Consider the following 20,483-nt stretch of genomic DNA (forward strand, 5'->3'; position numbering starts at 1 on the left):
TGCTTTGGGCACAATATTGTGGAAAAGCAGCATTCAGTTAAGCAGATGCTCTTATAAGGGTACAGCTCAAACATTCATTGCTTCTGTAGAGCAGTAATATGTACAAAAGCAAAATAGAGACGTTTATTTTTCTCTTATTATGTGCACATTTAATCCCTGATTTTCCTCCCTTTTCCCTTTGTAGCAACAGCTGGGATGAACATGTTTTTGAATTGGTCTTGCCAAAAGCCTGTATGGTTGGACATGTGAACTTCAAATTTGTTTTGAATTCAAACATCACAAACATTCCACAGATTCAAGTGACTTTATTGAAAAACAAAGCTCCAGGCTTGGGGAAAGTCAGTGGTAAGCCAAGAGTGAATGAATACCTTGCTTAATTTATTAATACTTAGGGATTTAAAGGTAGCACTGCTAAAAGATGATTCAGCTGCCAAAGCACTTTTGAGTGGTATCCAATGAAGCAGTTTTGTTAATTCAAAGACTCTGGCTGTGCAGTGAAACATCCCCCTCCTCTGTTTGTGCACTCAATGCACCCTCCCCAGATATTCTTTGGAGGGTTGGGGAAGCCCCCCAATAACAAATTTAGGGGGCCCACAGAGAAAGGAGTGAGAGGGAATTTTATATTTCACAGCCAGAAGTCCTTATGGTAACAGAACTACCCTTTGTTCCTCCTGTGCACATAAGATGGTCTCAGGTGGTTTTAAGTTCCTGCTTGACTCAAACTGTTGCTGAAGCCAGTTCTTGTTATCGTTGCTGATTTATCAACTGCTTGAGTCAGGCATAAACTTAAAATGACCTATGGCCACCTTTACATTCAAGAGAAATTCCTTTCAGGTAAGACCGATGGTCCCTTCTCTTGTTAAAATCAGTCATTATGTTTAAAGGAAGGTTCGGTTGCTGATCGTCATACATTAATTCCATTGATGGAACAAAACTTAATGGTAAGCAACCTTAGTGGGCAGCAGTGTCCACTACACTGGCAATAGAGTATACATTTCTTTTACCCTGTCAGGGGAGTGGGGAAAATGATGATACAGTATTGTGTGCTGCTCTGAATATATTTCCCCTATTTGACATAAGTTGGGGTTTTTTTTAAAAAAAAGCTTCTGGCTTTTTACCTTAATGCCATGATGCAAAAGGTTACAGTAGTGTGGTTATTTATCTCTTGTCAGGTTAAGCCTTCAAAATAATTCCTCCCTGCAAGCCAGACATCCCTTATATTACCGTAAAGGCAACAGAGATAAATTTGTTAGTACCATTTTCTTACTGCTGGAAGTCACTTGCACACTTATGTATCTTCTGGGTAACCTTTGAAGAATTCTAAGAGAGAAATGGCTACACATACGTTAATTGTTAAGAGTCTAAGTTGGTATAGTCTCACTTAGAAGTATCTGTGAGTGAATGGACAATAACTGAAGGTAGCAGCAGTGGGGAACATTGCCTGAGTATTTATTAGAACCTAAAATTTAGTGGTAGTGCTGAAAGGATTTAACACTTTTTCTCCATCAGTGCAGAGACCAGATATCTAAATGTTTAATATTGATTTTGAAACAGTTGATTCTGCCTAGGAATTAGAAGGCCTCTAACAATGAATATATTTCAAAATACAGTTGCCTCTTGGTATAGTTGTTATGAAGTTAGTGTTAAATTGTATTCCAAAAGAAATTCCAAGTAGAATCAATAAACAGGAATGTTAAGGCTTTAAACAAACCTATAGTTGTGAGTCCTGTTTTTAAAATGTCTTTGATTCCCCAGAAGCAGCTGTAGATAGACAGATAGCTTTCCCTCTGTCACCAGCTCATAATATTGAAATTGAAAGGAATGGAAAACAAGGACTGGATGATTTGAATGAAGAAATGCAGAATATGGATGTGGAGGAGACACAATGTAAGTTACATACAGTGCCCATTTTAAATGTATTTGCCATGTACAGGTTGGGTGAATGTATTCTATAAGTTTTAGAGTCAGTTCTCATTAATTGGAACTTGTAAAATGCTGACACTACTCTCTTTATATTTGCTGGCTTTTTATCTCCCTTTCTTGATGTATCAGAGTAACTCATTTGTTAGACAAATACTATTGATAACCAGAAGGAACAGCACAGGAAAAGAGCAGAAAACATCATAATCCTTACAGATAATCAAAAGTATCCCTAAAAAGAAACATAATATCTAAAACACAACACATCTAAAAATGACAGCATTATAGAAAAACAATGTCGACAGACTAAAGTAACTAAATTTTACAGACTAAATGTAAAAGCAGATAGCAAAAATAGTGCATTAAAAGACCAACAGTAGAAAAGTACTAACATAATAAATAAATAAATCTCCAAGGCGTGTTACAGTTCCTGTGAAAAGCTTTGGATGTATAATTACATCCTTCCCTACAGACCCTAGAGACAAGGCCCCTTCCCTGTGGAGAGCTGACCTATACGCATGGATATCTGGGAAAGGATTACATGGAGCAAGTCAAAATAAGGGGAATAGTGTTGATGGATGGGCTCAACTCATTGTTCTTGTGTTGATGTACATGGGAACCAAAAAACCTACATAAGTGTGTTGAAAGCAAGTAGCTGGGGAAAGTTTCTAAAATATCTCGGATTTCAAAGTCCAGGGTAAAGAGAAATATATAAGAAAATATAAAGAATTTTAGTTTTCAATTGTCAATGAGATGTTCTGAAATTCAGCTGAAGTCAGTCCCTTCCTCATTTCAACTTCCTATTTTGTACACTTTTCATTCTATTGAATATAACCTTTTAAAACTGATTTTAATATTGTATTTTTAAATTGTTGTAACCCATGCTAGGAACTCATGGTGAAGGGTAGATAAGAAATATGATGACGATGACAATATTAATAATTGATATAAATCTGGGATTTTGAGACCGTAATGCACTACGGGAAAACACAGTGGCCTGGTTCAGTGACCATGGTTTTCTGTTATGAGAGCATGCTGCAGCAAAGCTTAGGCTTATGCATTTCACCACCCTCTCTCTTCCATGCACAAGGGGAGGAGACTGAAAGCTGAATATATAATATATACTGCCAGCCCCCATTATATCTGAATCAAAAACTATAGTTTATTGTAAACTGTGGTTTGCTGATAAATCAGAATATCGAACCCTGATTTTATTCTTATTTGTTTTAATTAACTACAGGTAGAATGCATAACAGTACCATGGGTTCTGATGTAATGGGAAGCTATTGCTACTGCAAACAGTTTAAAGTTCTATGTTTCTTCTTGTGCATGAGTCCAAGGCTTACCCCAGTGCATTCTGTAATTGGAAATCATAGTTCCTCATTATGTCTGAACCAGGTTATTATTTAGCTAATAATTAAGTGTCATTAACCTTTTTGAACAAGTTGTGTATTCTTTTGAACAGACGGCTTATTTTTGAACTTTTTTTTTTCTTCCAAAAGGCCCCCGACTATGTCCCTTTTTAGAGGATCATAAAGAAGATATTTTGTGTGGTCCTGTATGGTTGGCTACTGGTCTTGATCTATCAGGGCATGCTGGAATGTTGACACTAACAAGTCCAAAGCTTGTTAAAGGTAAATTTTTGCTAGAATATTTTGGAATGAAACTGAAAAATGTGAGTTTTCTGGAAATTAACAGATAATCCCCAGTTACGCTTAGAATCAAAGACTAATTGTCTCTTCATTTCTGAGGAAAACCTTTAACAAAGTGTTAATTGGTACCTGCTAGGAAAATATATGTGTAAAATAAGTCTTAAAGAGTTTGTTGATTATGCTTATAGTCTATTTGTCTTATTCTAGGTATGGCAGGTGGAAAATACCGTTCTTTTTTAATTCATGTGAAAGCAGTGAATGACAGAGGAACAGAAGAGATCTGCAATGGTGGAATCTGGCCTGTTGTAAGGATACCATCTCTAAAACCTCAGAATAGCAAGGGTCATTCACTTGCCTCACTTCTGGCAAAAGTTGCAGCAGGCAAGGTATTTAAATAACATATAGAGAAAGCATGGTCAAAAAGCTGCTGCTGCTCAACCAGCCAGTTGCTGAAAGTCCATCTGTTAGAACTGAAGCATCAACTGTGTAATTTATATTTAAACTAACATAGAGGTGGTAAGAGTAAAACATGGAACCTTTAGAATTCTGTAGGTGGGTAGAATCCACATATGGAATTCAGAAAATGTGTGTTGTTTTGTTCAGTATTCCCCTGAATGGGGGAACATGTGGCGTTGTGGTCTAAACTACTGAGCCTCTTGGGCTTGCTGATCGGAAGGTCAGCGGTTCAAATCTGCCCAATGGGGTGAGCTCCCGTTGCTCTGTCCCAGCTTCTGCCAGCCTAGCAGTTCGAAAGCACGCCAGTGCAAGTAGATAAATGGGTACCGCTACACGGCATTTCCGTGCGCTCTGGTTTCCCTCACGGTGTTCCGTTGCGCCAGAAGTGGTTTAGTCATGCTGGCCACATGACCCTGAAAGCTGTCTGTGGACAAATGCCGGCTCCTTTGGCCTGAAAGCAAGATGAGCGCCACAACCCCATAGTCACCTTTGACTGGACTTTACCATCCAGGGATCCTTTACCTTTTTACCTTACCACCCACCCACCACCCACTTCACATACTGTTCTTTATCTGCAAGAACACTAAACAAAAAGGAATCAACAGTATTTGCAGATTTGATACTATTGGCTATGATTGTAGTTGATGCAGCCAAACTTAGCAATTCATGTAATAATGGTGATATAATAATAATAATAATAATAATAATAATAATAATAATAATATACTATTTCTACCCTGCCCACCTGGCTGGGTCTTCCCATGTGCTTGGAGAGGAACGTTGGTTGTTTTGAAGGAAGTCTCTGGAACCCTCACGTTGACCAGCCAATTCATTTCTGCCTTCACTTGAATCAGATATTAGAGAGCGCCAGAGGGCCTAATTCCTTTGCAGGCAAGGTTCAAGAGGAGATATGCTAGTGGTAGGAGGGGCCATAGGCAGAAGAGGGCAGAAGAATGGATGTGACAGCTACCTCCACACAGTAGGCTCCATTCTAACCAGAGGTTTTTATATATAGGCGTCCCCCCATTTATGCGGGGATTACATTCCGGGCCCCTGTGCGCATCAGTGAAATCATGTAAAGTAGGGAGCACCCACTCTTTAAACAACCTCTGTCACGCTCTCTTTAATCCGTACTAAAAATACTGTATCCCAAAATATCCACAACTAGAATTAAAGTTCTGGGGCTGGCAGGAGGCTGGAGGACGTGTGGGAAAGCGGCTGCACATCAGCTGTTAGGTGGGGAGGCTGAGCAATGTAAATAAAGCCCTGCTGCACCCCAATCTCTTCAGGCTTCCTCTGACATCACTGACATTTTTGGGGGGTTCCTGGGAGGGTCTCCTTGCAAGCTACAAGGACTTTCCAACTCTCTGCCATTTCCGGGTTTGAATTGAATTATTTTTTTAAATTTCCTGGTGCTACACATATACACGGTTGTACGAGAGTCAGTCACGCGTAAGTGGGAGCGCACCTGTACACACAAACGCCTTTCTATCTTTCATCCATGCAAGAGGCATTATCACAATTGAAGAAGAAGTTCTAGCCAGACAAATGCATTCAAGTAGGGCCATTGAGGAATGTAGTGATGGTGGGGGCATGGGTGGTAAGAATCCCAAGGACCCCAAACCTGAGGTTCCTTATCTGTGGTGTATGATGACTTCAGTAAATATTGTTTTGTATTTTTGAAACCCCTCCCTCGGTAATAGCTGTTAAAAGGAAGCTGCAAACTAAATAAATAGACACAAATCTGAACTTACTTGCTTTCTGGCTTTAGAACTTTATACTTCCATTCTGTCAAGAAAATAATTGCATTGTTTTAAAAAATGGCCATTTTAATGTTTGAAAAGCATGTGATTTTGGTTTAATAACTGCTATAGTTTTTATATGAACTTCCCAATTAGGCGTAGGGGAAAAATGATTGTGAACATGTGGAATATTACTTTTGAAATGTCTGTGGTTCTTTTATATATTTTTAAAAATTATAGGACAAGTCCTCTAATAAAACAGAAGCCAGCAATTCATCACGGAAATCTGACAACCTCCGTGGGTGTGACTTGCTTCAAGAAGTTTCTGTAACAATTAGAAGATTTAAAAAAACATCTGTTTCAAAGGAAAGGTGAGTTTGATATTTAGGGATTCAACCTTTTTATACAGTGATATGTGTTAAAAATTCTTTTTCAAAAGAATTCTGTTAATTTTTCCTCATTTTTATGCTGGTTCAAATAAGAATTCACAAAACTGTAAGTCCAAACTCCATTCTGAAAAAGCAGAGAAGGTTTTCAGTCATATGTTGTATTGTTTCAGTGCAAGTGTGCATTGGAATGGCTTGGTAGAAAAATAAAATGTTTCAGAAAATGGGCCTTTGCCACTTCTGTCACTGTTAATGCACAGACCTGGGTTCTTGCTCCTCTCCCTGCCATATGGACTATACATAGCCACCAGCACATATGGCCATAGCTGCCTTATGCTTACCTAGTCAGGGCAACTCTACAGTAGCTCTTAGATTATTATTTTTCAGATGATCTTTATTAAATTTTTAGTTACATACTGTACATACACATACATTATATTTCAAATTTGTTCTTGCTCTCCCGAGCTGACTTCCCTCCTTCCTTCTTCTGGTTTTTTTATGTCCTCTTTGAGTTTTCGCATTGTCTTTGTCCATTTTCAATAAGATTGTTCTTCTTCATTTTTTCCATTAAATGTCCGTAAACAAATAAATCTTTCTATATATACAAGTTCTTGTTGTCTGTCTATATTCATTTACAAATATTGTTCAATAATAGTCCTAATATACATTTTTAATTCATTTTGATATTATTATCCAATAAATTTCTTGTATTTTCCCGTTATGAGATACTATTTTAATTCTACTGGTTCCCTATTTCACATCATCTTCTCTATATATAACATAAATTTTCCCCATTCTTTTTGATATGTTTCATCCCCCTGATGTCAAATTTTTACTGTTAATTTTGCTATTTCTGCAAACTCCATAACCTTGTACTGCCATTCTTCTGTTGTAGGCAATTTTTGCTGTTTCCATACCTGAGCCAGCTCTTAGCTCTTAGATTAATGTCTTTTCTTTCTTTCTTTTTTTGGTTGCCTAAAGCAGTTGTGCTTTTTAAATTCAAGGGGTAAACTTCTAGACTTCTGTAAGGGGAGCTAATGAGAGGGAAACGAAAACAAAATAAAACCCTGTGTGTTTTCGTTTCCTTAGGCTTAGGGAATGGACCTGAGCATTGTAATCTTAAAATAATGACGTTTAATGTCAGCAACTTTCACTTCAGTAGTTTACATCTGTGGGTTGTCTTTCTCTCCCTCCACAGAGTTCAGCGATGTGCTATGCTGCAGTTTTCAGAATTCCATGAAAGACTTCTGAACACCCTCTGCAAAAAGGCGGAAGATGGAGTTGTGACGGAGCATGCTCAAAGTCTTGTGTTAGATATCTTATGTTGGCTGGCAGGAGTTCAGTCAAATGGACCGGGCAGGTAGAAGAACTTCACTTTTGTTTTAGGAAACATTTTAAATTGTAAGTGTTTTGGTTTAAAGTCTGTTTTGCTTTGGTTTTTTTCAGTTCAAAAGAAGCAAATGAGAGCTTACTGTCTAAAGCAAGGATGTGTCTCTTTGATATAGTGCGTGTGTGCTTCTTTGAAGCAGGTCGAAGCATAGCACACAAATGTGCACGTTTTCTAGCTCTTTGCATAAGGTTGGTAATACGACTTTTGTTTGCATACTTTCTCTATATTAATGATTCTAATTATGCCCCTTAATAGAACTGGAAAGTAGAATTTTCTTTGGTTTGCTACAGAGCCTCTCCTCCCCTGAGAAACACATTTATGCAATAACATCCATAGAATCCATAGCAGTATGTGCTCTGTACTAAAGCAAAATAATAAAATGAAATTTATATTTTTGTAGCAATGGGAAATTTGAGCCAAGTCAACAAGGATTTGGATCGATCCTTCTGAAGGCTTTGCTTGGCAATATATCTTATTTACCTGCAGCTGCAACTGGAGGTGAGCTTCATTTTTTATTTTTGTGCATGCATACTTTGTCATTTTTTTGGATTAAGTTTTTGCCTGGTGGACTTAGTTTCTGGATCTGATTCCATGTTTTATTCCCCCTCTTTAATAAGCTGCCAGGTCATGCAGGCAATAGCATCAACTTTAGCACTGTGTTCCAGGCTTCTTGTCCTTATGCAGCATCTGTATGCTAATTAAGGCTCCAATTATTAAGTAGTTAAAACCTAACTATACACTCATGATTTGTTATGACCTCATGGAATGCTCTCTGAAGACAAACATCAAATATTTGCAAGCTAAAGAAAGCCTTATATAACAGAGAATATTTTATTTGCTAACCTAATCATTGGTCATTTCCCCATAAACATATGTTTATACACAGTTTTGGTTGTGGTGAAGATGGAGATGATGATGATGATTAGTTACTAAACTTGATTGTTGGTGGGTTTCTCCCTCTAGGATCTGTCTATTGGTATTTTGTATTGTTGAATTATGTCAAGGATGAAGATTTAGCTGGCTGCAGTACAGCTTGTGCATCCCTGCTAACTGCAGTGTCCAGACAGTTACAGGACCGGTTAACACCCATGGAAGCGTTACTGCAGACAAGGTAGTGGAAAGTATCTGTATACCAAGCACGTTTTGAAAAACTGAACATGTTAAAAGCTCTTGTTTTATTTTTCATTGCTCTATTTTCAGTGTATGTGTAAATGTGCTTGTCCTTGTGCTATTTTTGTTCTTCCTACTTCAGTAACAGGAGTGTGGATTTTCCCTTTGTCAGGACCAGGGCTATATTTTCCCTCCTGAGAAAGGAAAGTAAGAAGGAAACTGGCTTCAAATTTATTTGCAGAACCAATTCAGAATTGCTGTATGTTTTATGACAAGGATATCTGCAGAACCGCTTTCTCCTGTATGAACCTGGCCACTCATTAAGACCGTCAACAGATTATCCCCAAAAGCCCACCTCACTGTGACCTTTTTTGTAGTTGCATCAAGGCTCTGGAACTGCTTCCTGACTGAAATTCCTCTCACCATCACCCTCCCCTCTTACAGCGTTCTGACACGTGGCAAATAATCTTCCTTTTTAGGAGGGTGTGATGAGGTGCTAGTTCTAGCTGTTTTTGTTTCCTTCTGACACTTTTACAGATTTCCTCCCCACTGTTCTGTGGTGCTTAGATTTTGCTAACTGAATTCTTACAGTTTTATCTTGATGGGAGACAACAACTGTCTTGGATTATTTTTTTGAATATGGGGTGGGGAAAGTGATGCAAAAGCAAGGAAACTGAGTATACAGATGTATGTATTTGCTAGTCAGGAGATCGCGGGTGGCGCTGTGGGTTAAACCACAGAGCCTAGGACTTGCCTATCAGAAGGTCACTGGTTCAAATCCCCGCGACAGGATGAGCTCCCGTTGCTCAGTCCCTGCTCCTGCCAACCTAGCAGTTTGAAAGCACGTCAAAGTGCAAGTAGATAAATAGGTACCACTCCAGCGGGAAGGTAAACAGCATTTCCGTGCGCTGCTCTGGTTCACCTCACAGAGTGTTTGTTGTGGGGGAGGAAGGGAAAGGAGAATGTTAGCCACTTTGAGACTCCTTCGGGTAGTGATAAAGTGGGATATCAAATCCAAACTCCTCCTCTTCTTCTTTGGAGTTTTTGGGTGGTATGTAGGAAACAACAGAGCGAGGAGAGGAAGGCAATTAATAGCATACATTCTTCTGCTAACCTGCCTTAAGTTGTGTTTTCTAGGCATCTTCGGGACGCGGGTGGCGCTGTGGGTAAAAGCCTTGCCTAGGACTTGCCGATCAAAAGGTCGGCGGTTTGAATCCCCACGGCGGGGTGCGCTCCCGTTGCTTGGTCCCAGCGCCTGCCAACCTAGCAGTTCAAAAGCACCCCAGGTGCAAGTAGATAAATAGGGACCGCTTACTGGAGGGAAGGTAAATGGCATTTCCGTGTGCTGCGCTGGCTCGCCAGATGCAGCTTTGTCACGCTGGCCACATGACCCGGAAGTGTCTCCGGACAGCGCTGGCCCCCGGCCTCTTAAATGAGATGGGCGCACAACCCTAGAGTCGGACACGACTGGCCCATACAGGCAGGGGTACCTTTACCTTTAGGCATCTTCAGCAGTAGTGTTTGCAGTTTGGTTCACAGAGTAGGTGGAATGGGGCAGAGAGAGCAATGGAACCAGGAAACAGAATCAGATATTCTCTTAACAGCACATGGTTTCAGTTGGGAACAAGTCTAAGGGGTTAATACAGTAGATGCTAATATGTAATGATCTCTTTGGGGTGTTTCATGAGAAGCAATTCAGAAATGAAATAAAAACATTATTAATAACAGCAGCAACATAATCAAGAGAGGTGTTGCCTCCTCTTGGGCAAAATTAACAAGAATCTGCTGACAGATTGAAGGAGCAGCGGCATTGCATTATGGAAGCTCTGCTCCCTTATATTTCAAAGCAATTAACATGCCTCGTAATTTTTGTTTGCACCAGTATGGTTCTGTGAAACAGTTTCACTGATGCAATGAACCAATTAGTTCCTTATTTTCTGAAACAATAATCTGGAAGATGTGGAAGAAATCCAGTACTCAACTGTGATCCAGTTTGGAAGTCCTATGAACTTTAAGTTTGTCAGTTATGTCCCATAAATCAAATATGCACTTCTTCACATCATTTAAGAGGCCGAATTGTTTTTCTCTTTCCAGATACGGATTGTATAGTTCGCCTTTTGATCCGGTGCTCTTCGATTTGGAAATGAGTGGCTCTTCTTGTAAGAATATCTATAACAGCAGCATTGGTGTACAGTCAGATGAGATTGACTTATCTGATGTTCTCTCAGGTACGCACATAGATCAGATGGTACTATCTGCTTCTAATATACCTGGGAGATCTTCAAAATCAACGTTGTACTCTTCTTTTGCAATAACTTCTTTACATTTACATAACCTTCCTTGTGCAGTGTTGTCACTGAACAGAAGGAGGGGAAGGCATGGGCATGAAAATAAAAATGAGTGCAAAGTGAGACTGCAAAAGAGAAGAGAAGTTGCCAAGCTGAAAAGAGTTTAGTAGTTGAATGGGGTTAATATGGGGAAAATGGCAGCGGGTTAGCAAGTGCAGCCCCTAGTGTTCTCATATTTGTGCCAAATGGCCAGTTTTACTTAAGATTCAAATGTATAACCTCTGGTAGTTGACTATTTTTTCAGAGAATATTCCTTCAAGATATGTAAATAGGTAGATCAAATTCTTGCTTTTATCACGTTGGTTTTTAATGGCTTGGATACAAAGATGGCCTTGCATGAGCAGAAGGTACTCCAGCTCATATAAGGATGTTTTTTGTTGGTTGCCGATTTTCATTCAATTTCTCCCTTCCTGCTTTGGACTTCTGTGCCATGTCCTGCAGCATTCTGAAGGGCCCCTCTGCTCTCAGGAGCAATTTTGCACAAGGAAAGGAAGTCCAGAAAAGCCTGATTTTTTTGAGTGCAAGTCCACTCACGGCCGTTAGGGTCCTATCCAAGTTTGTAGAATTGTACTTTGCATGCTTGAAGGGTGAAACACCTGGAATCTCCTTAACGTGAGCCTAGTATACTGGATGTCGGCATCAGACAGGATATGGGGCAACACATTGAATACTACAACACTGAATAATTTTTCATGTGCATTTGTTGGGGTGTCCATAGCCCACTACGGTCTTATTTCTAGTAATTTTGAAACTAAATTAAACAATAATTGCTTTTTTAATTCAGGAAATGGAAAGATCAGTAGCTGTGCAGCAGCTGAAGGTAGTTTTACTTCCCTCACTGGTCTCCTGGAAGTTGAACCTCTGCACTTTACTTGCGTCTCGACTAGTGATGGAACAAGAATAGAAAGGGACGATGCAAGTACGTTTACTGGTATATACATTTTATTACTACTTTCTTAACCAGCCACACTAGACCGATAAAAAGATTCCTAGAATGCAGTGGTTAACCTGAGCCCCCACATCAGTTTTTAAAACCAGCCCAAAGTGTATGTGATGAGAAAAATGTGTGTATTTGGGTATATCAGTATTTTGATTTCCCTGCTTGCTTTTGCAAACTTAATTTTGAAAAAAAGCTGCATAAAATGGTAAATCTTGTGATGAAAGGTAAATGTTCTCTGGCGACTGGCTTTTTCTTCTTCTTTCTTTCGAGCTTGCTTTCATTTTTAGTATTTATACTACTGGAATGCATATTAAGAAGAATGCTTGGTGTGCTGCTTTTCTACATACATGTTTTTTTGTTTCTTTGTTTCATGCCAGTGAGTACCTTCGGGGTTACCCCAGCAGTTGGTGGCCTCTCATCTGGGACAGTTGGGGAAGCCTCGACAGCACTGAGTTCAGCGGCCCAGGTAGCTTTGCAGTCTCTCTCTCATGCAATGGCCTCAGCCGAGCAACAGCTCCAAGTGCTTCAAGAGAAACAGCAGCAGCTTTTGAAGCTTCAGCAACAGGTTGGAGGCCATCTCTTTCATGATGTCTCTAAACTTCAAAAGCTGAGAGAGTAGTTACCATAGTTACAAAAAGTCTCTCTCTTAAAAAAAAAAAAAAAATCAAAAATTTTCAGCAAGAGTACATCTCCAGAGGATAGCTTAGAAGCCACTTCAAATCAGTACAAAAATACAAAGTGCACATGAGTTGTTCTTGAATCCCTAAACAAAAAGGTATTCCACACGTATAGGAATTTTGCATCTTAACATTAATTTACACATAGGTCTTTCCAGATTTTTCTTTCTAATCTGAGATAAAGGTGGAAAATACAGTTGGATTTCTTTCAGTACGAAACACACAGGCCTCTGTTTAGTAAGAGCTATGCAACATGAATCTTACAGGATTAACAAAGAGGAAAGATGCAGAAAGATGTACTGTTCCTACAAATGTCTGCTTTAGCTAAAATCCAATTGGGCTATATTACTTTGTACTGTTTAAGCCAGTAATCCTATTGATGGTCAAATTTTACAGTTTGAACTTCTTAGAGCTGTACACAGCCCAATTAAACAAAAGTATATTAAGACTGACCACCATTTTAAGTGCCTTTTTGTGATAAGTTTATTGATTTCAGTAGAATTTACTTCCAAGAGTACACTGAGGCAGTGTACTCTTAAAATGTTTTCACACATGCATCTGTCTGAGAATCTCGTATATATGATTCAGGTGTGTGCCTCCTTCAAGGTTCTCTGATGTGTCACAGAGTCTAGCATATTAGTACATAGATATATGAATGTTAGGTTGTATGCACAATGGGGAAGTATCCACTTGGTGTCTCACAGTACATATTGGATTCCTTTATATATGAATGTATGAGCCACCTTGTAATCATTCTGACTCCATTTGGATTTAAGCCTTGAATCCTAAGCAAAATTCCAATTAATACATTTGGACTAAATGCATTTCGCTGAATTGGGCCATCACTTCTGAAGTGGACTGCTTCAGTTGATATGGTTGGTACATGAGTCTGTCTCTCTAACCCACACGCTGAATTGAATTTAGGTGAATTTTTAAATGTTAGTTCTTATAAATCCCATTTTCCCCCCTTGCATTGTTTATCACCTTTTTGTGCTACTTTGCATCTTTTTTGGTAGTAACCTTTGGTATGAGTTTAAACAAAAGCTGAGGCTATTTGCTTTTTTGTTTGTTCTGTTCATGCTGCCTGTTGCTAATGCTTTTATTGCTAGTGCCTTCATAGAGGCAGCACTGGCCCTACTGTACATATGCTGCTTTTATTTTCCCTGCAGAAAGCAAAGCTGGAAGCAAAACTACATCAGACAACAGCAGCAGCTGCTGCAGCAGCATCAGCAGTTGGTCCTGTTCACAACTCTGTGCCTTCCAACTCAGTAGCAGCCCCAGGGTTCTTCATTCACCCGTCGGATGTCATCCCGCCCACTCCTAAAACAACCCCCCTGTTCATGACTCCGCCTCTAACACCACCTAATGAGGCAGTTTCTGCTGTTATCAATGCAGAGCTTGCACAGCTTTTTCCGGGCTCAGTCATTGATCCTCCACCAGTTAACCTTTCTGCACACAACAAAAATGCAAACAAGTCCAGAACGGTAACTAAACAGAAGAGCTTTCATGAAATTCCAGTCTAACTAATGTTAATGATAGGAACTACTTTGAGTGATTGCTAATTTGCCTATTTTTCAAGGAGTAGTCAGTATGTTTTGAGAGCTAGTACTGTTAAAAGTCCTTTATATAATATCCCCACATCTATTAAGCTAAAATTCTTCATAATGAAGCTTCAGTGTAAATAGATAACTCGTTAATGCTTTGAATCTTTTCCATTGGTGTGCTAATAAACTAATCCATATGCAGTGTTAACTGTTGAGGTTTTCAAGTTTGAGTTTCCAAAAGCTTGCCTCCCTTTACTTTTGCATGAGCTTTAAGGTAATGACTAATAGAAAATGCAGTGATTGACATATTGGTTAATTTCCCCTTTTTCAGAATCCACTTGGGACTGGCCTTGCTCTTGCAATATCACATGCTTCACATTTTCTTCAGCCTCCACCTCATCAGTCCATCATTATAGAGCGAATGCATTCAGGTAAATGCTGTTATCTTCCTTTAATGCAAAAATGTTCAAAGTTCATATTTTCTAGGCTATTGGAAATTAATAGCCCAGAGCTACTTTGGGCATAGCCATGGTTTAAAACTGCCTAATTTTTGAACTCTTCTGTTTAAAAGCAGATTGCTTTGTCATATGAAATTAAGAGTGTTCAAGCCTGCAGCTTGTTCATAATTCACCTAACCATAGTTTGAAGGATTGTCCAAATTATGCCCGTGATAGCTACTACAAAAGTAACTTCTTTAGTGAGATTAAAAATCTTTAGATAGCTTTAGAACTGCATTTTTGTTTATTATGTTCTTGGTTTGTATTTTGATTGAGACTACCCTTTTAGCATTGGCACTTTGAGCTCATTGTATCTATTAAGTGTTGACATCAAACCTAACTTTTTTTTAAAGGTGCAAGGAGGTTTGTGACATTGGATTTTGGCAGACCCATTTTATTGACAGATGTATTGATTCCAACTTGTGGTGATCTTGCTTCCTTGTCAATTGATATCTGGACACTTGGTGAAGAAGTTGATGGAAGGAGGCTAGTGGTTGCTACAGATATTAGCACCCATTCTCTCATTCTGCATGATTTAATACCACCACCCGTTTGCAGGTTCATGAAGGTAAAAAAATTTAAATTAAAAATGCTGTCTCTTATCAGATGGTTTTATAAATGTTTTTACATGTAGTTAATGCCCAGTTGTTGCATGTTTCTCATGTTTCAAAACTATGAAACTACACTGAAGGTCTCACTGGCTTTCATTTCATTTTAGATTACAGTCATTGGTCGTTATGGAAGTACAAATGCTAGAGCCAAAATTCCTTTAGGGTTTTACTATGGGCACACATATATTTTGCCATTGGAAAGTGAGCTGAAGATTATGCATGATCCTTTACGAGGAGAAGTTGAATCTGCAAACCAGCCAGAAATTGATCAACACTTAGCCATGATGGTTGCGTTGCAGGAAGACATACAGTGCAGGTAAGATGAGGTCTTGGAAATGTATTGTTCAGGGTTAATTTTAAAGTTGTAACAGCATGCGTATACACACACACACACACACACACACACACACAGCAGATAGATACAGATATCTCCTTCTGTTCATTGCTTTGTTTAAACTAAAGCATTGAGGCATGAGTGTGTGAAGTTAAAATATGTTGTTTCTTTTAGTTCTTAGATGGGGTGTGTTTCTTAATGAATTTTAATTTGAAGGTGTCTTTTGCCCCCTGTCCCCACTCTTACAGGTATAATTTAGCCTGCCATAGGCTTGAAACACTTCTGCAAAGCATTGATCTTCCTCCGTTGAACAGTGCTAACAATGCTCAGTATTTTCTACGAAAGCCAGATAAAGCAGTAGAGGAAGACAGTCGAGTATTTTCTGCTTATCAAGACTGCATTCAGCTACAGCTACAGCTAAATTTGGCTCATCACGCTGTGCAGAGGCTCAAAGTAGCTCTAGGTGCAAGCAGGAAGATTCTCAAGGAACAAAGTGATCCCAAAGAGCTGATTCAGATGTCCTCCACGGAGCAGTTGCGCACTATTATCCGATACCTGTTGGATACTTTACTTAGTTTGCTCCATTCTTCCAATGGTTCGTAGCTTAATTATATTTCTTGACAAGTATGGAATTCTAAGCTTGCTTGTTAATTCATTGTCAGTGCTGGACATGTGACACGTATGCTTCCTACAGTACTATTGGTGGGCTAGGGGCTATGTGGAACACTCTGGTATTTCTCTCACACAGCAGATACACATTTCAAGTTAAATGAATGAGACAAAAGTGTAAAAGTACAGGCAAACTCCATGGGGGGGGGGGCTGCGTTCCTGGTTGTCATGTGCATCAGTGGAAAACCCATTAGTCTGCCCCACCCTCTTCCAGATCCGAAAACGACCTGCGTGTGCATGGTCGCATGTATATTGAATGTGTGCAAAATGAGGGTTGCTTGTGTCCCTAAAAAAGCTATTGCCACGATGATGGAGACAGCATTTGCCTGCCTCCGGTTCACAGGGACCTTGCCTGTTTAGAACCATCATGTTCCCAGTATGCATAAAGGATAAGTGCTAGGATACTGTACTCTGAGTAATAACCAGTTCAAATGGGGAAATAGGAGTTGCCTTGTGGTCAAGTCTGTCTTTAAAATGTCCACCTGCTTATTGGAGAAAGCGTACAGTGTCTGAGCCACTGCCTGGCAAAAATGTAGGAGAATTCACATAAGTTCTAAGTTTACAATATCTCTTGTGCTTACTTATCTGAATGGCAGAAGCTTTCTGGGCAAGCATTTGTGTTCTTTCTCATATCTAAGGGAGGTGGGGGGGACCTCATTGAAGTTGATGCATTTGGGGCAGAATTATGTAGTTTATATTAAATTTTAGAAGCAACCTTTAGATAACTTTTATTGTGCAAAGAATACTACTTGCAATTGAATTTTTGTTGATTTCTTTAAAGGTCACTCTGTTCCTGTGGTTCTGCAAAGTACGTTTCATGCTCAAGCTTGTGAAGAATTGTTCAAGCACTTGTGCATCAGTGGGACTCCAAAGATACGTCTGCATGCAGGCCTTCTGCTTGTTCAGCTGTGTGGCGGCGAAAGGTGGTGGGGGCAGTTCCTTTCAAACGTCCTTCAAGAATTGTATAATTCAGAGCAACTTCTCATTTTTCCACAGGACAGGTATTTTATAAGATGTCTTGTTTTTACTTTTCAGTTAAACAGTACTTGGAAAGATTTATCCCAGGAAATTAGGTAGAATAGGAAAAATCTTAAAGGATTTTACATCCACCCACCAAAACATCAGATCTAATTGACACCCTTATAGCTGTCGTAGCCATATTTATTTTGGAGTATAAATCTATATATTAGCTGATTTGGCCTAGGATGTTTCCATTATCTTGTTAGTGGCTCTAAATACTCTGTACCAAGTAGTTGCACTTTGATTTTGATCTTTACTCATGAAGAACTAGAAGAAGAGGAAACGGTTAATTTAGTTATTTGGTCGACTCTAACAGTGTTTCCCTCTGGTTGTCTTTCTCTTTCGAAATGCAGCAGCAAAGTTTTGTCAGATTGGGTACTTTGCTTATAAATTTGAGTTGCATCTCAAAGGGTCTTGTTTTTAAAAAAATACTTTTTATGTATATATTTAGGGTCTTCATGTTACTTTCTTGCATTGGCCAAAGATCACTCAGCAATACTGGTGTCTTAGAAAGTTTGCTGAATCTGTTGGATAACCTGTTGTCCCCTCTTCAACCTCAGCTACCCACCCACAGATGCACAGAAGGTAATATAGATTTATGTAGTTTTCATGAAATATATTTCCTCACCAACTTTGGTATTTAAAACACTATCTCTGACTGCTACTTTGATTATTTTTGCAGGTCAGGTGAAAGTTTAATTGATGCAAAGGGTTGTGCTTTGCCTGCAGTGTGGGGAGAAAAAGAGAGAGAGAGAATGATCTATTCTATCCGCTGGCTAATTTTTTGATGTATTTTGAATAGGGTTTAAAATACCTTTAGAGGATTTTGTGGTAATGACATGTGATAGAAGTAAATGATTCATTTTTGGTCTGACATTTAATGCTTTGGTTTTGCTTTGTTGCATTTTGGTTTAAATAGCCATTCAAGGGTGCACAGTGCCATAGCTTGGATTAAGTGGCCTGTGCTTCAGTCTGATCACAGAAAAAGGGATTGGCCATTCCGCCCCACCTCCTGCAGCCTCACTAATTGCTCTTCTAGGAGGTCCCCTAAATGGGAGGATTGGGAGGAGTACAAGGTACTGCGGTACAAAGTGTGTCTGGAAAACTCCTGTGCATGCACAGATCACTAGGCCCTGGTCCTAAGGTCAAAATACTCATTCTGGATATAAGAATGCTTTCCCTAACCTGTTTGAATGTGCACCTTTTCCTACATACGTCAAGGCTTACAATGCATAGGGAGACATAAACTGTTGCTGAATTGGCTGTAGAAACATCCTTTACCCTGTTTCCATAGGGGCATAGGAAACTGCCTTAAAGTGATTCTGCCTCAGTCCTGTTGACATACTGGCAACAGCTCATCAGGTTTTCAGACAGGGGATATTCTAAGCCAGAGCTTTTCTAACTTTTCATGTTGGTGACACACTTTTTAGACATGCATCACTTCATGACACACTAATTCAGTTTTACTAGTCAGAGGTTAAACTAATCCCTTTCCAGTCCCAGGAGGAGTGCAGGGAGCATTTGTGCAACACACTGCAGCCAACACACTAATGTGTCACGACACACAGTTTGGAAAGCTCTGTTCTAAGCCCTACCTGGGACTGTTGTGAATTCAACCTGGAACCTTCTGTATGCAAAGCAGATGCTCTACTAATGAGCCTTGCCCCTTCCCATCACTCTTTTTCTTAGCTGAAGTTTTTTAATATTGAATCACTTAATCAAATTGTCTTATTTTAAAGGTGTTCTAGACATTCCTATGATTAGCTGGGTTGTAATGCTGGTATCCAGACTCTTAGACTATGTGGCAACTGTGGAAGATGAAGCAGCTACAGCTAAGAAGCCTTTGAATGGAAAAGAGAGAGACAGATTCTTGACAGGTGCAATATATATATATATATACTTAATATGGCAAAGCTTGCTTGTTAATTATCTGAGATTAGATAACTTAGTTTAAATGTGCAATTTGTAAAAGGCAGAGTGTTGTAAAATGTCCATATGCTGTACTTTTAAGCAACTTTGAAAATAGGAATAAACAATACTGGATACATGCAGGGAGAATCTCCATAGGGCATAATGGAGCCTTTACCACCACCTTTCTTGGCAGCTGTTTGCCATGCACAAGGCAATCTGACAGTACTTTGCATTCACCTACCATTTTCTGCAGTGGAGGATGGAATCACTCATTCCACTAGGCAGGATTATGTAAATGAAGTGTACATATCTCACCACGTGGAGGATGACCCCGTTCAGTTCCTTCCTGCTTGTTTACTTGTGCAAGTGGCGGTCAACTTTAAACTAGAAGTAGCACAATAATTATATAAGTGTGCTTTATTTCTACTCCTGGCCTGTGGAGGAGAAAGGCATCCCATCAGACAAGAAAATCCTGGGATGAGTCCTTTATTTTTAAGGATAGTTCTGAGCCCCAGGAAAAGACTCTTCAACAAAGGAATTCTTCTACTGCAAGGACTTCTGGCTGCGTAACAGAGCTTCCCTTCCTTCTCCTCTCCCTGTGTACCCCCTGTGCCCCCTAAATGTGTTCTGGGGGTTCCCCCAGCCCTCCAGAGCAGATTTGCAGAGGGTGCATGGAGAGTGAAGAGGGAGGGAAGGTTCAGTTGCACAAGTGAAATCCTTGCGCTAGCAGAAGTACTTGGTTGGATACCACCCCTAAAAGAAAAATAGAAATAAGAATTCGGAATATGTGCAGGGTGAGTCTCTGTAGGACATATTGGAGTCCTTACCACCGCCTTTCTTGGCAGCCCTTAGCTATACAGAAGCAGGAGTGCCAGCTTGGCCCTGTGACTGTGCATGCCCAGGGCCGTGGGTGGCATGCAGTGTGCATGGCCCTGGCACTGAAATTTGTGGGTGCCTGGCCTCTTCATGAGGAATTTTCTGGGTGCTAGGGCACCCAGGGCCCTACGGAGCTGGCACCTATGTGCACAGGTAATTCTGATGGCACATGCAACCATTTGTTCCAGTGGGAATGCCACCTGCGTATGTAGATCCCATGACCCTGTTCCTTCTAGTGTTGTGCATGCAGGTTACTTGTGCTTATGACTGTTCTGTTGGGAGAAATGACTGTGTGCTTTGTGGTGTACCTGTCTGAGGATCAGCAGTTGAAGGCTCCATTATTCACTCTGGAAATCCTATGTTATAGGTGGGGATTCATCATGCTGTGGGTGGGTGGTGG

General features: G+C 39.8%; 1 protein-coding gene across 9 annotated transcripts in view; it reads left to right on the top strand.

Moving 5' to 3' along the window:
* The window catches only part of BIRC6 (baculoviral IAP repeat containing 6), a 138,862-nt gene that overhangs the window by 29,644 nt on the left and 88,735 nt on the right, over positions 1-20,483 (top strand). For 4 of the 9 annotated variants that reach the window (XM_080997574.1, XM_080997575.1, XM_080997577.1 and 1 more), the window contains exons 13-32: positions 185-345; positions 1,756-1,887; positions 3,423-3,554; positions 3,780-3,958; positions 6,011-6,141; positions 7,355-7,516; positions 7,603-7,734; positions 7,947-8,044; positions 8,510-8,657; positions 10,751-10,884; positions 11,789-11,935; positions 12,322-12,509; positions 13,791-14,105; positions 14,497-14,596; positions 15,016-15,230; positions 15,381-15,589; positions 15,856-16,202; positions 17,058-17,277; positions 17,748-17,881; positions 19,036-19,173. In XM_080997574.1, the coding sequence (XP_080853700.1) occupies positions 185-345; positions 1,756-1,887; positions 3,423-3,554; positions 3,780-3,958; positions 6,011-6,141; positions 7,355-7,516; positions 7,603-7,734; positions 7,947-8,044; positions 8,510-8,657; positions 10,751-10,884; positions 11,789-11,935; positions 12,322-12,509; positions 13,791-14,105; positions 14,497-14,596; positions 15,016-15,230; positions 15,381-15,589; positions 15,856-16,202; positions 17,058-17,277; positions 17,748-17,881; positions 19,036-19,173 (3,422 nt within the window). The remainder of the gene's footprint in view (positions 1-184; positions 346-1,755; positions 1,888-3,422; positions 3,555-3,779; positions 3,959-6,010; positions 6,142-7,354; positions 7,517-7,602; positions 7,735-7,946; positions 8,045-8,509; positions 8,658-10,750; positions 10,885-11,788; positions 11,936-12,321; positions 12,510-13,790; positions 14,106-14,496; positions 14,597-15,015; positions 15,231-15,380; positions 15,590-15,855; positions 16,203-17,057; positions 17,278-17,747; positions 17,882-19,035; positions 19,174-20,483) is intronic. The other 5 variants (XM_080997576.1, XM_080997578.1, XM_080997579.1 and 2 more) reach the window with 4 other exon arrangements.

This window comes from Podarcis pityusensis, assembly GCF_964106645.2.
Source record: "Podarcis pityusensis genome assembly, chromosome: 3".
In the NCBI taxonomy this organism is placed as follows: domain Eukaryota; kingdom Metazoa; phylum Chordata; class Lepidosauria; order Squamata; family Lacertidae; genus Podarcis; species Podarcis pityusensis.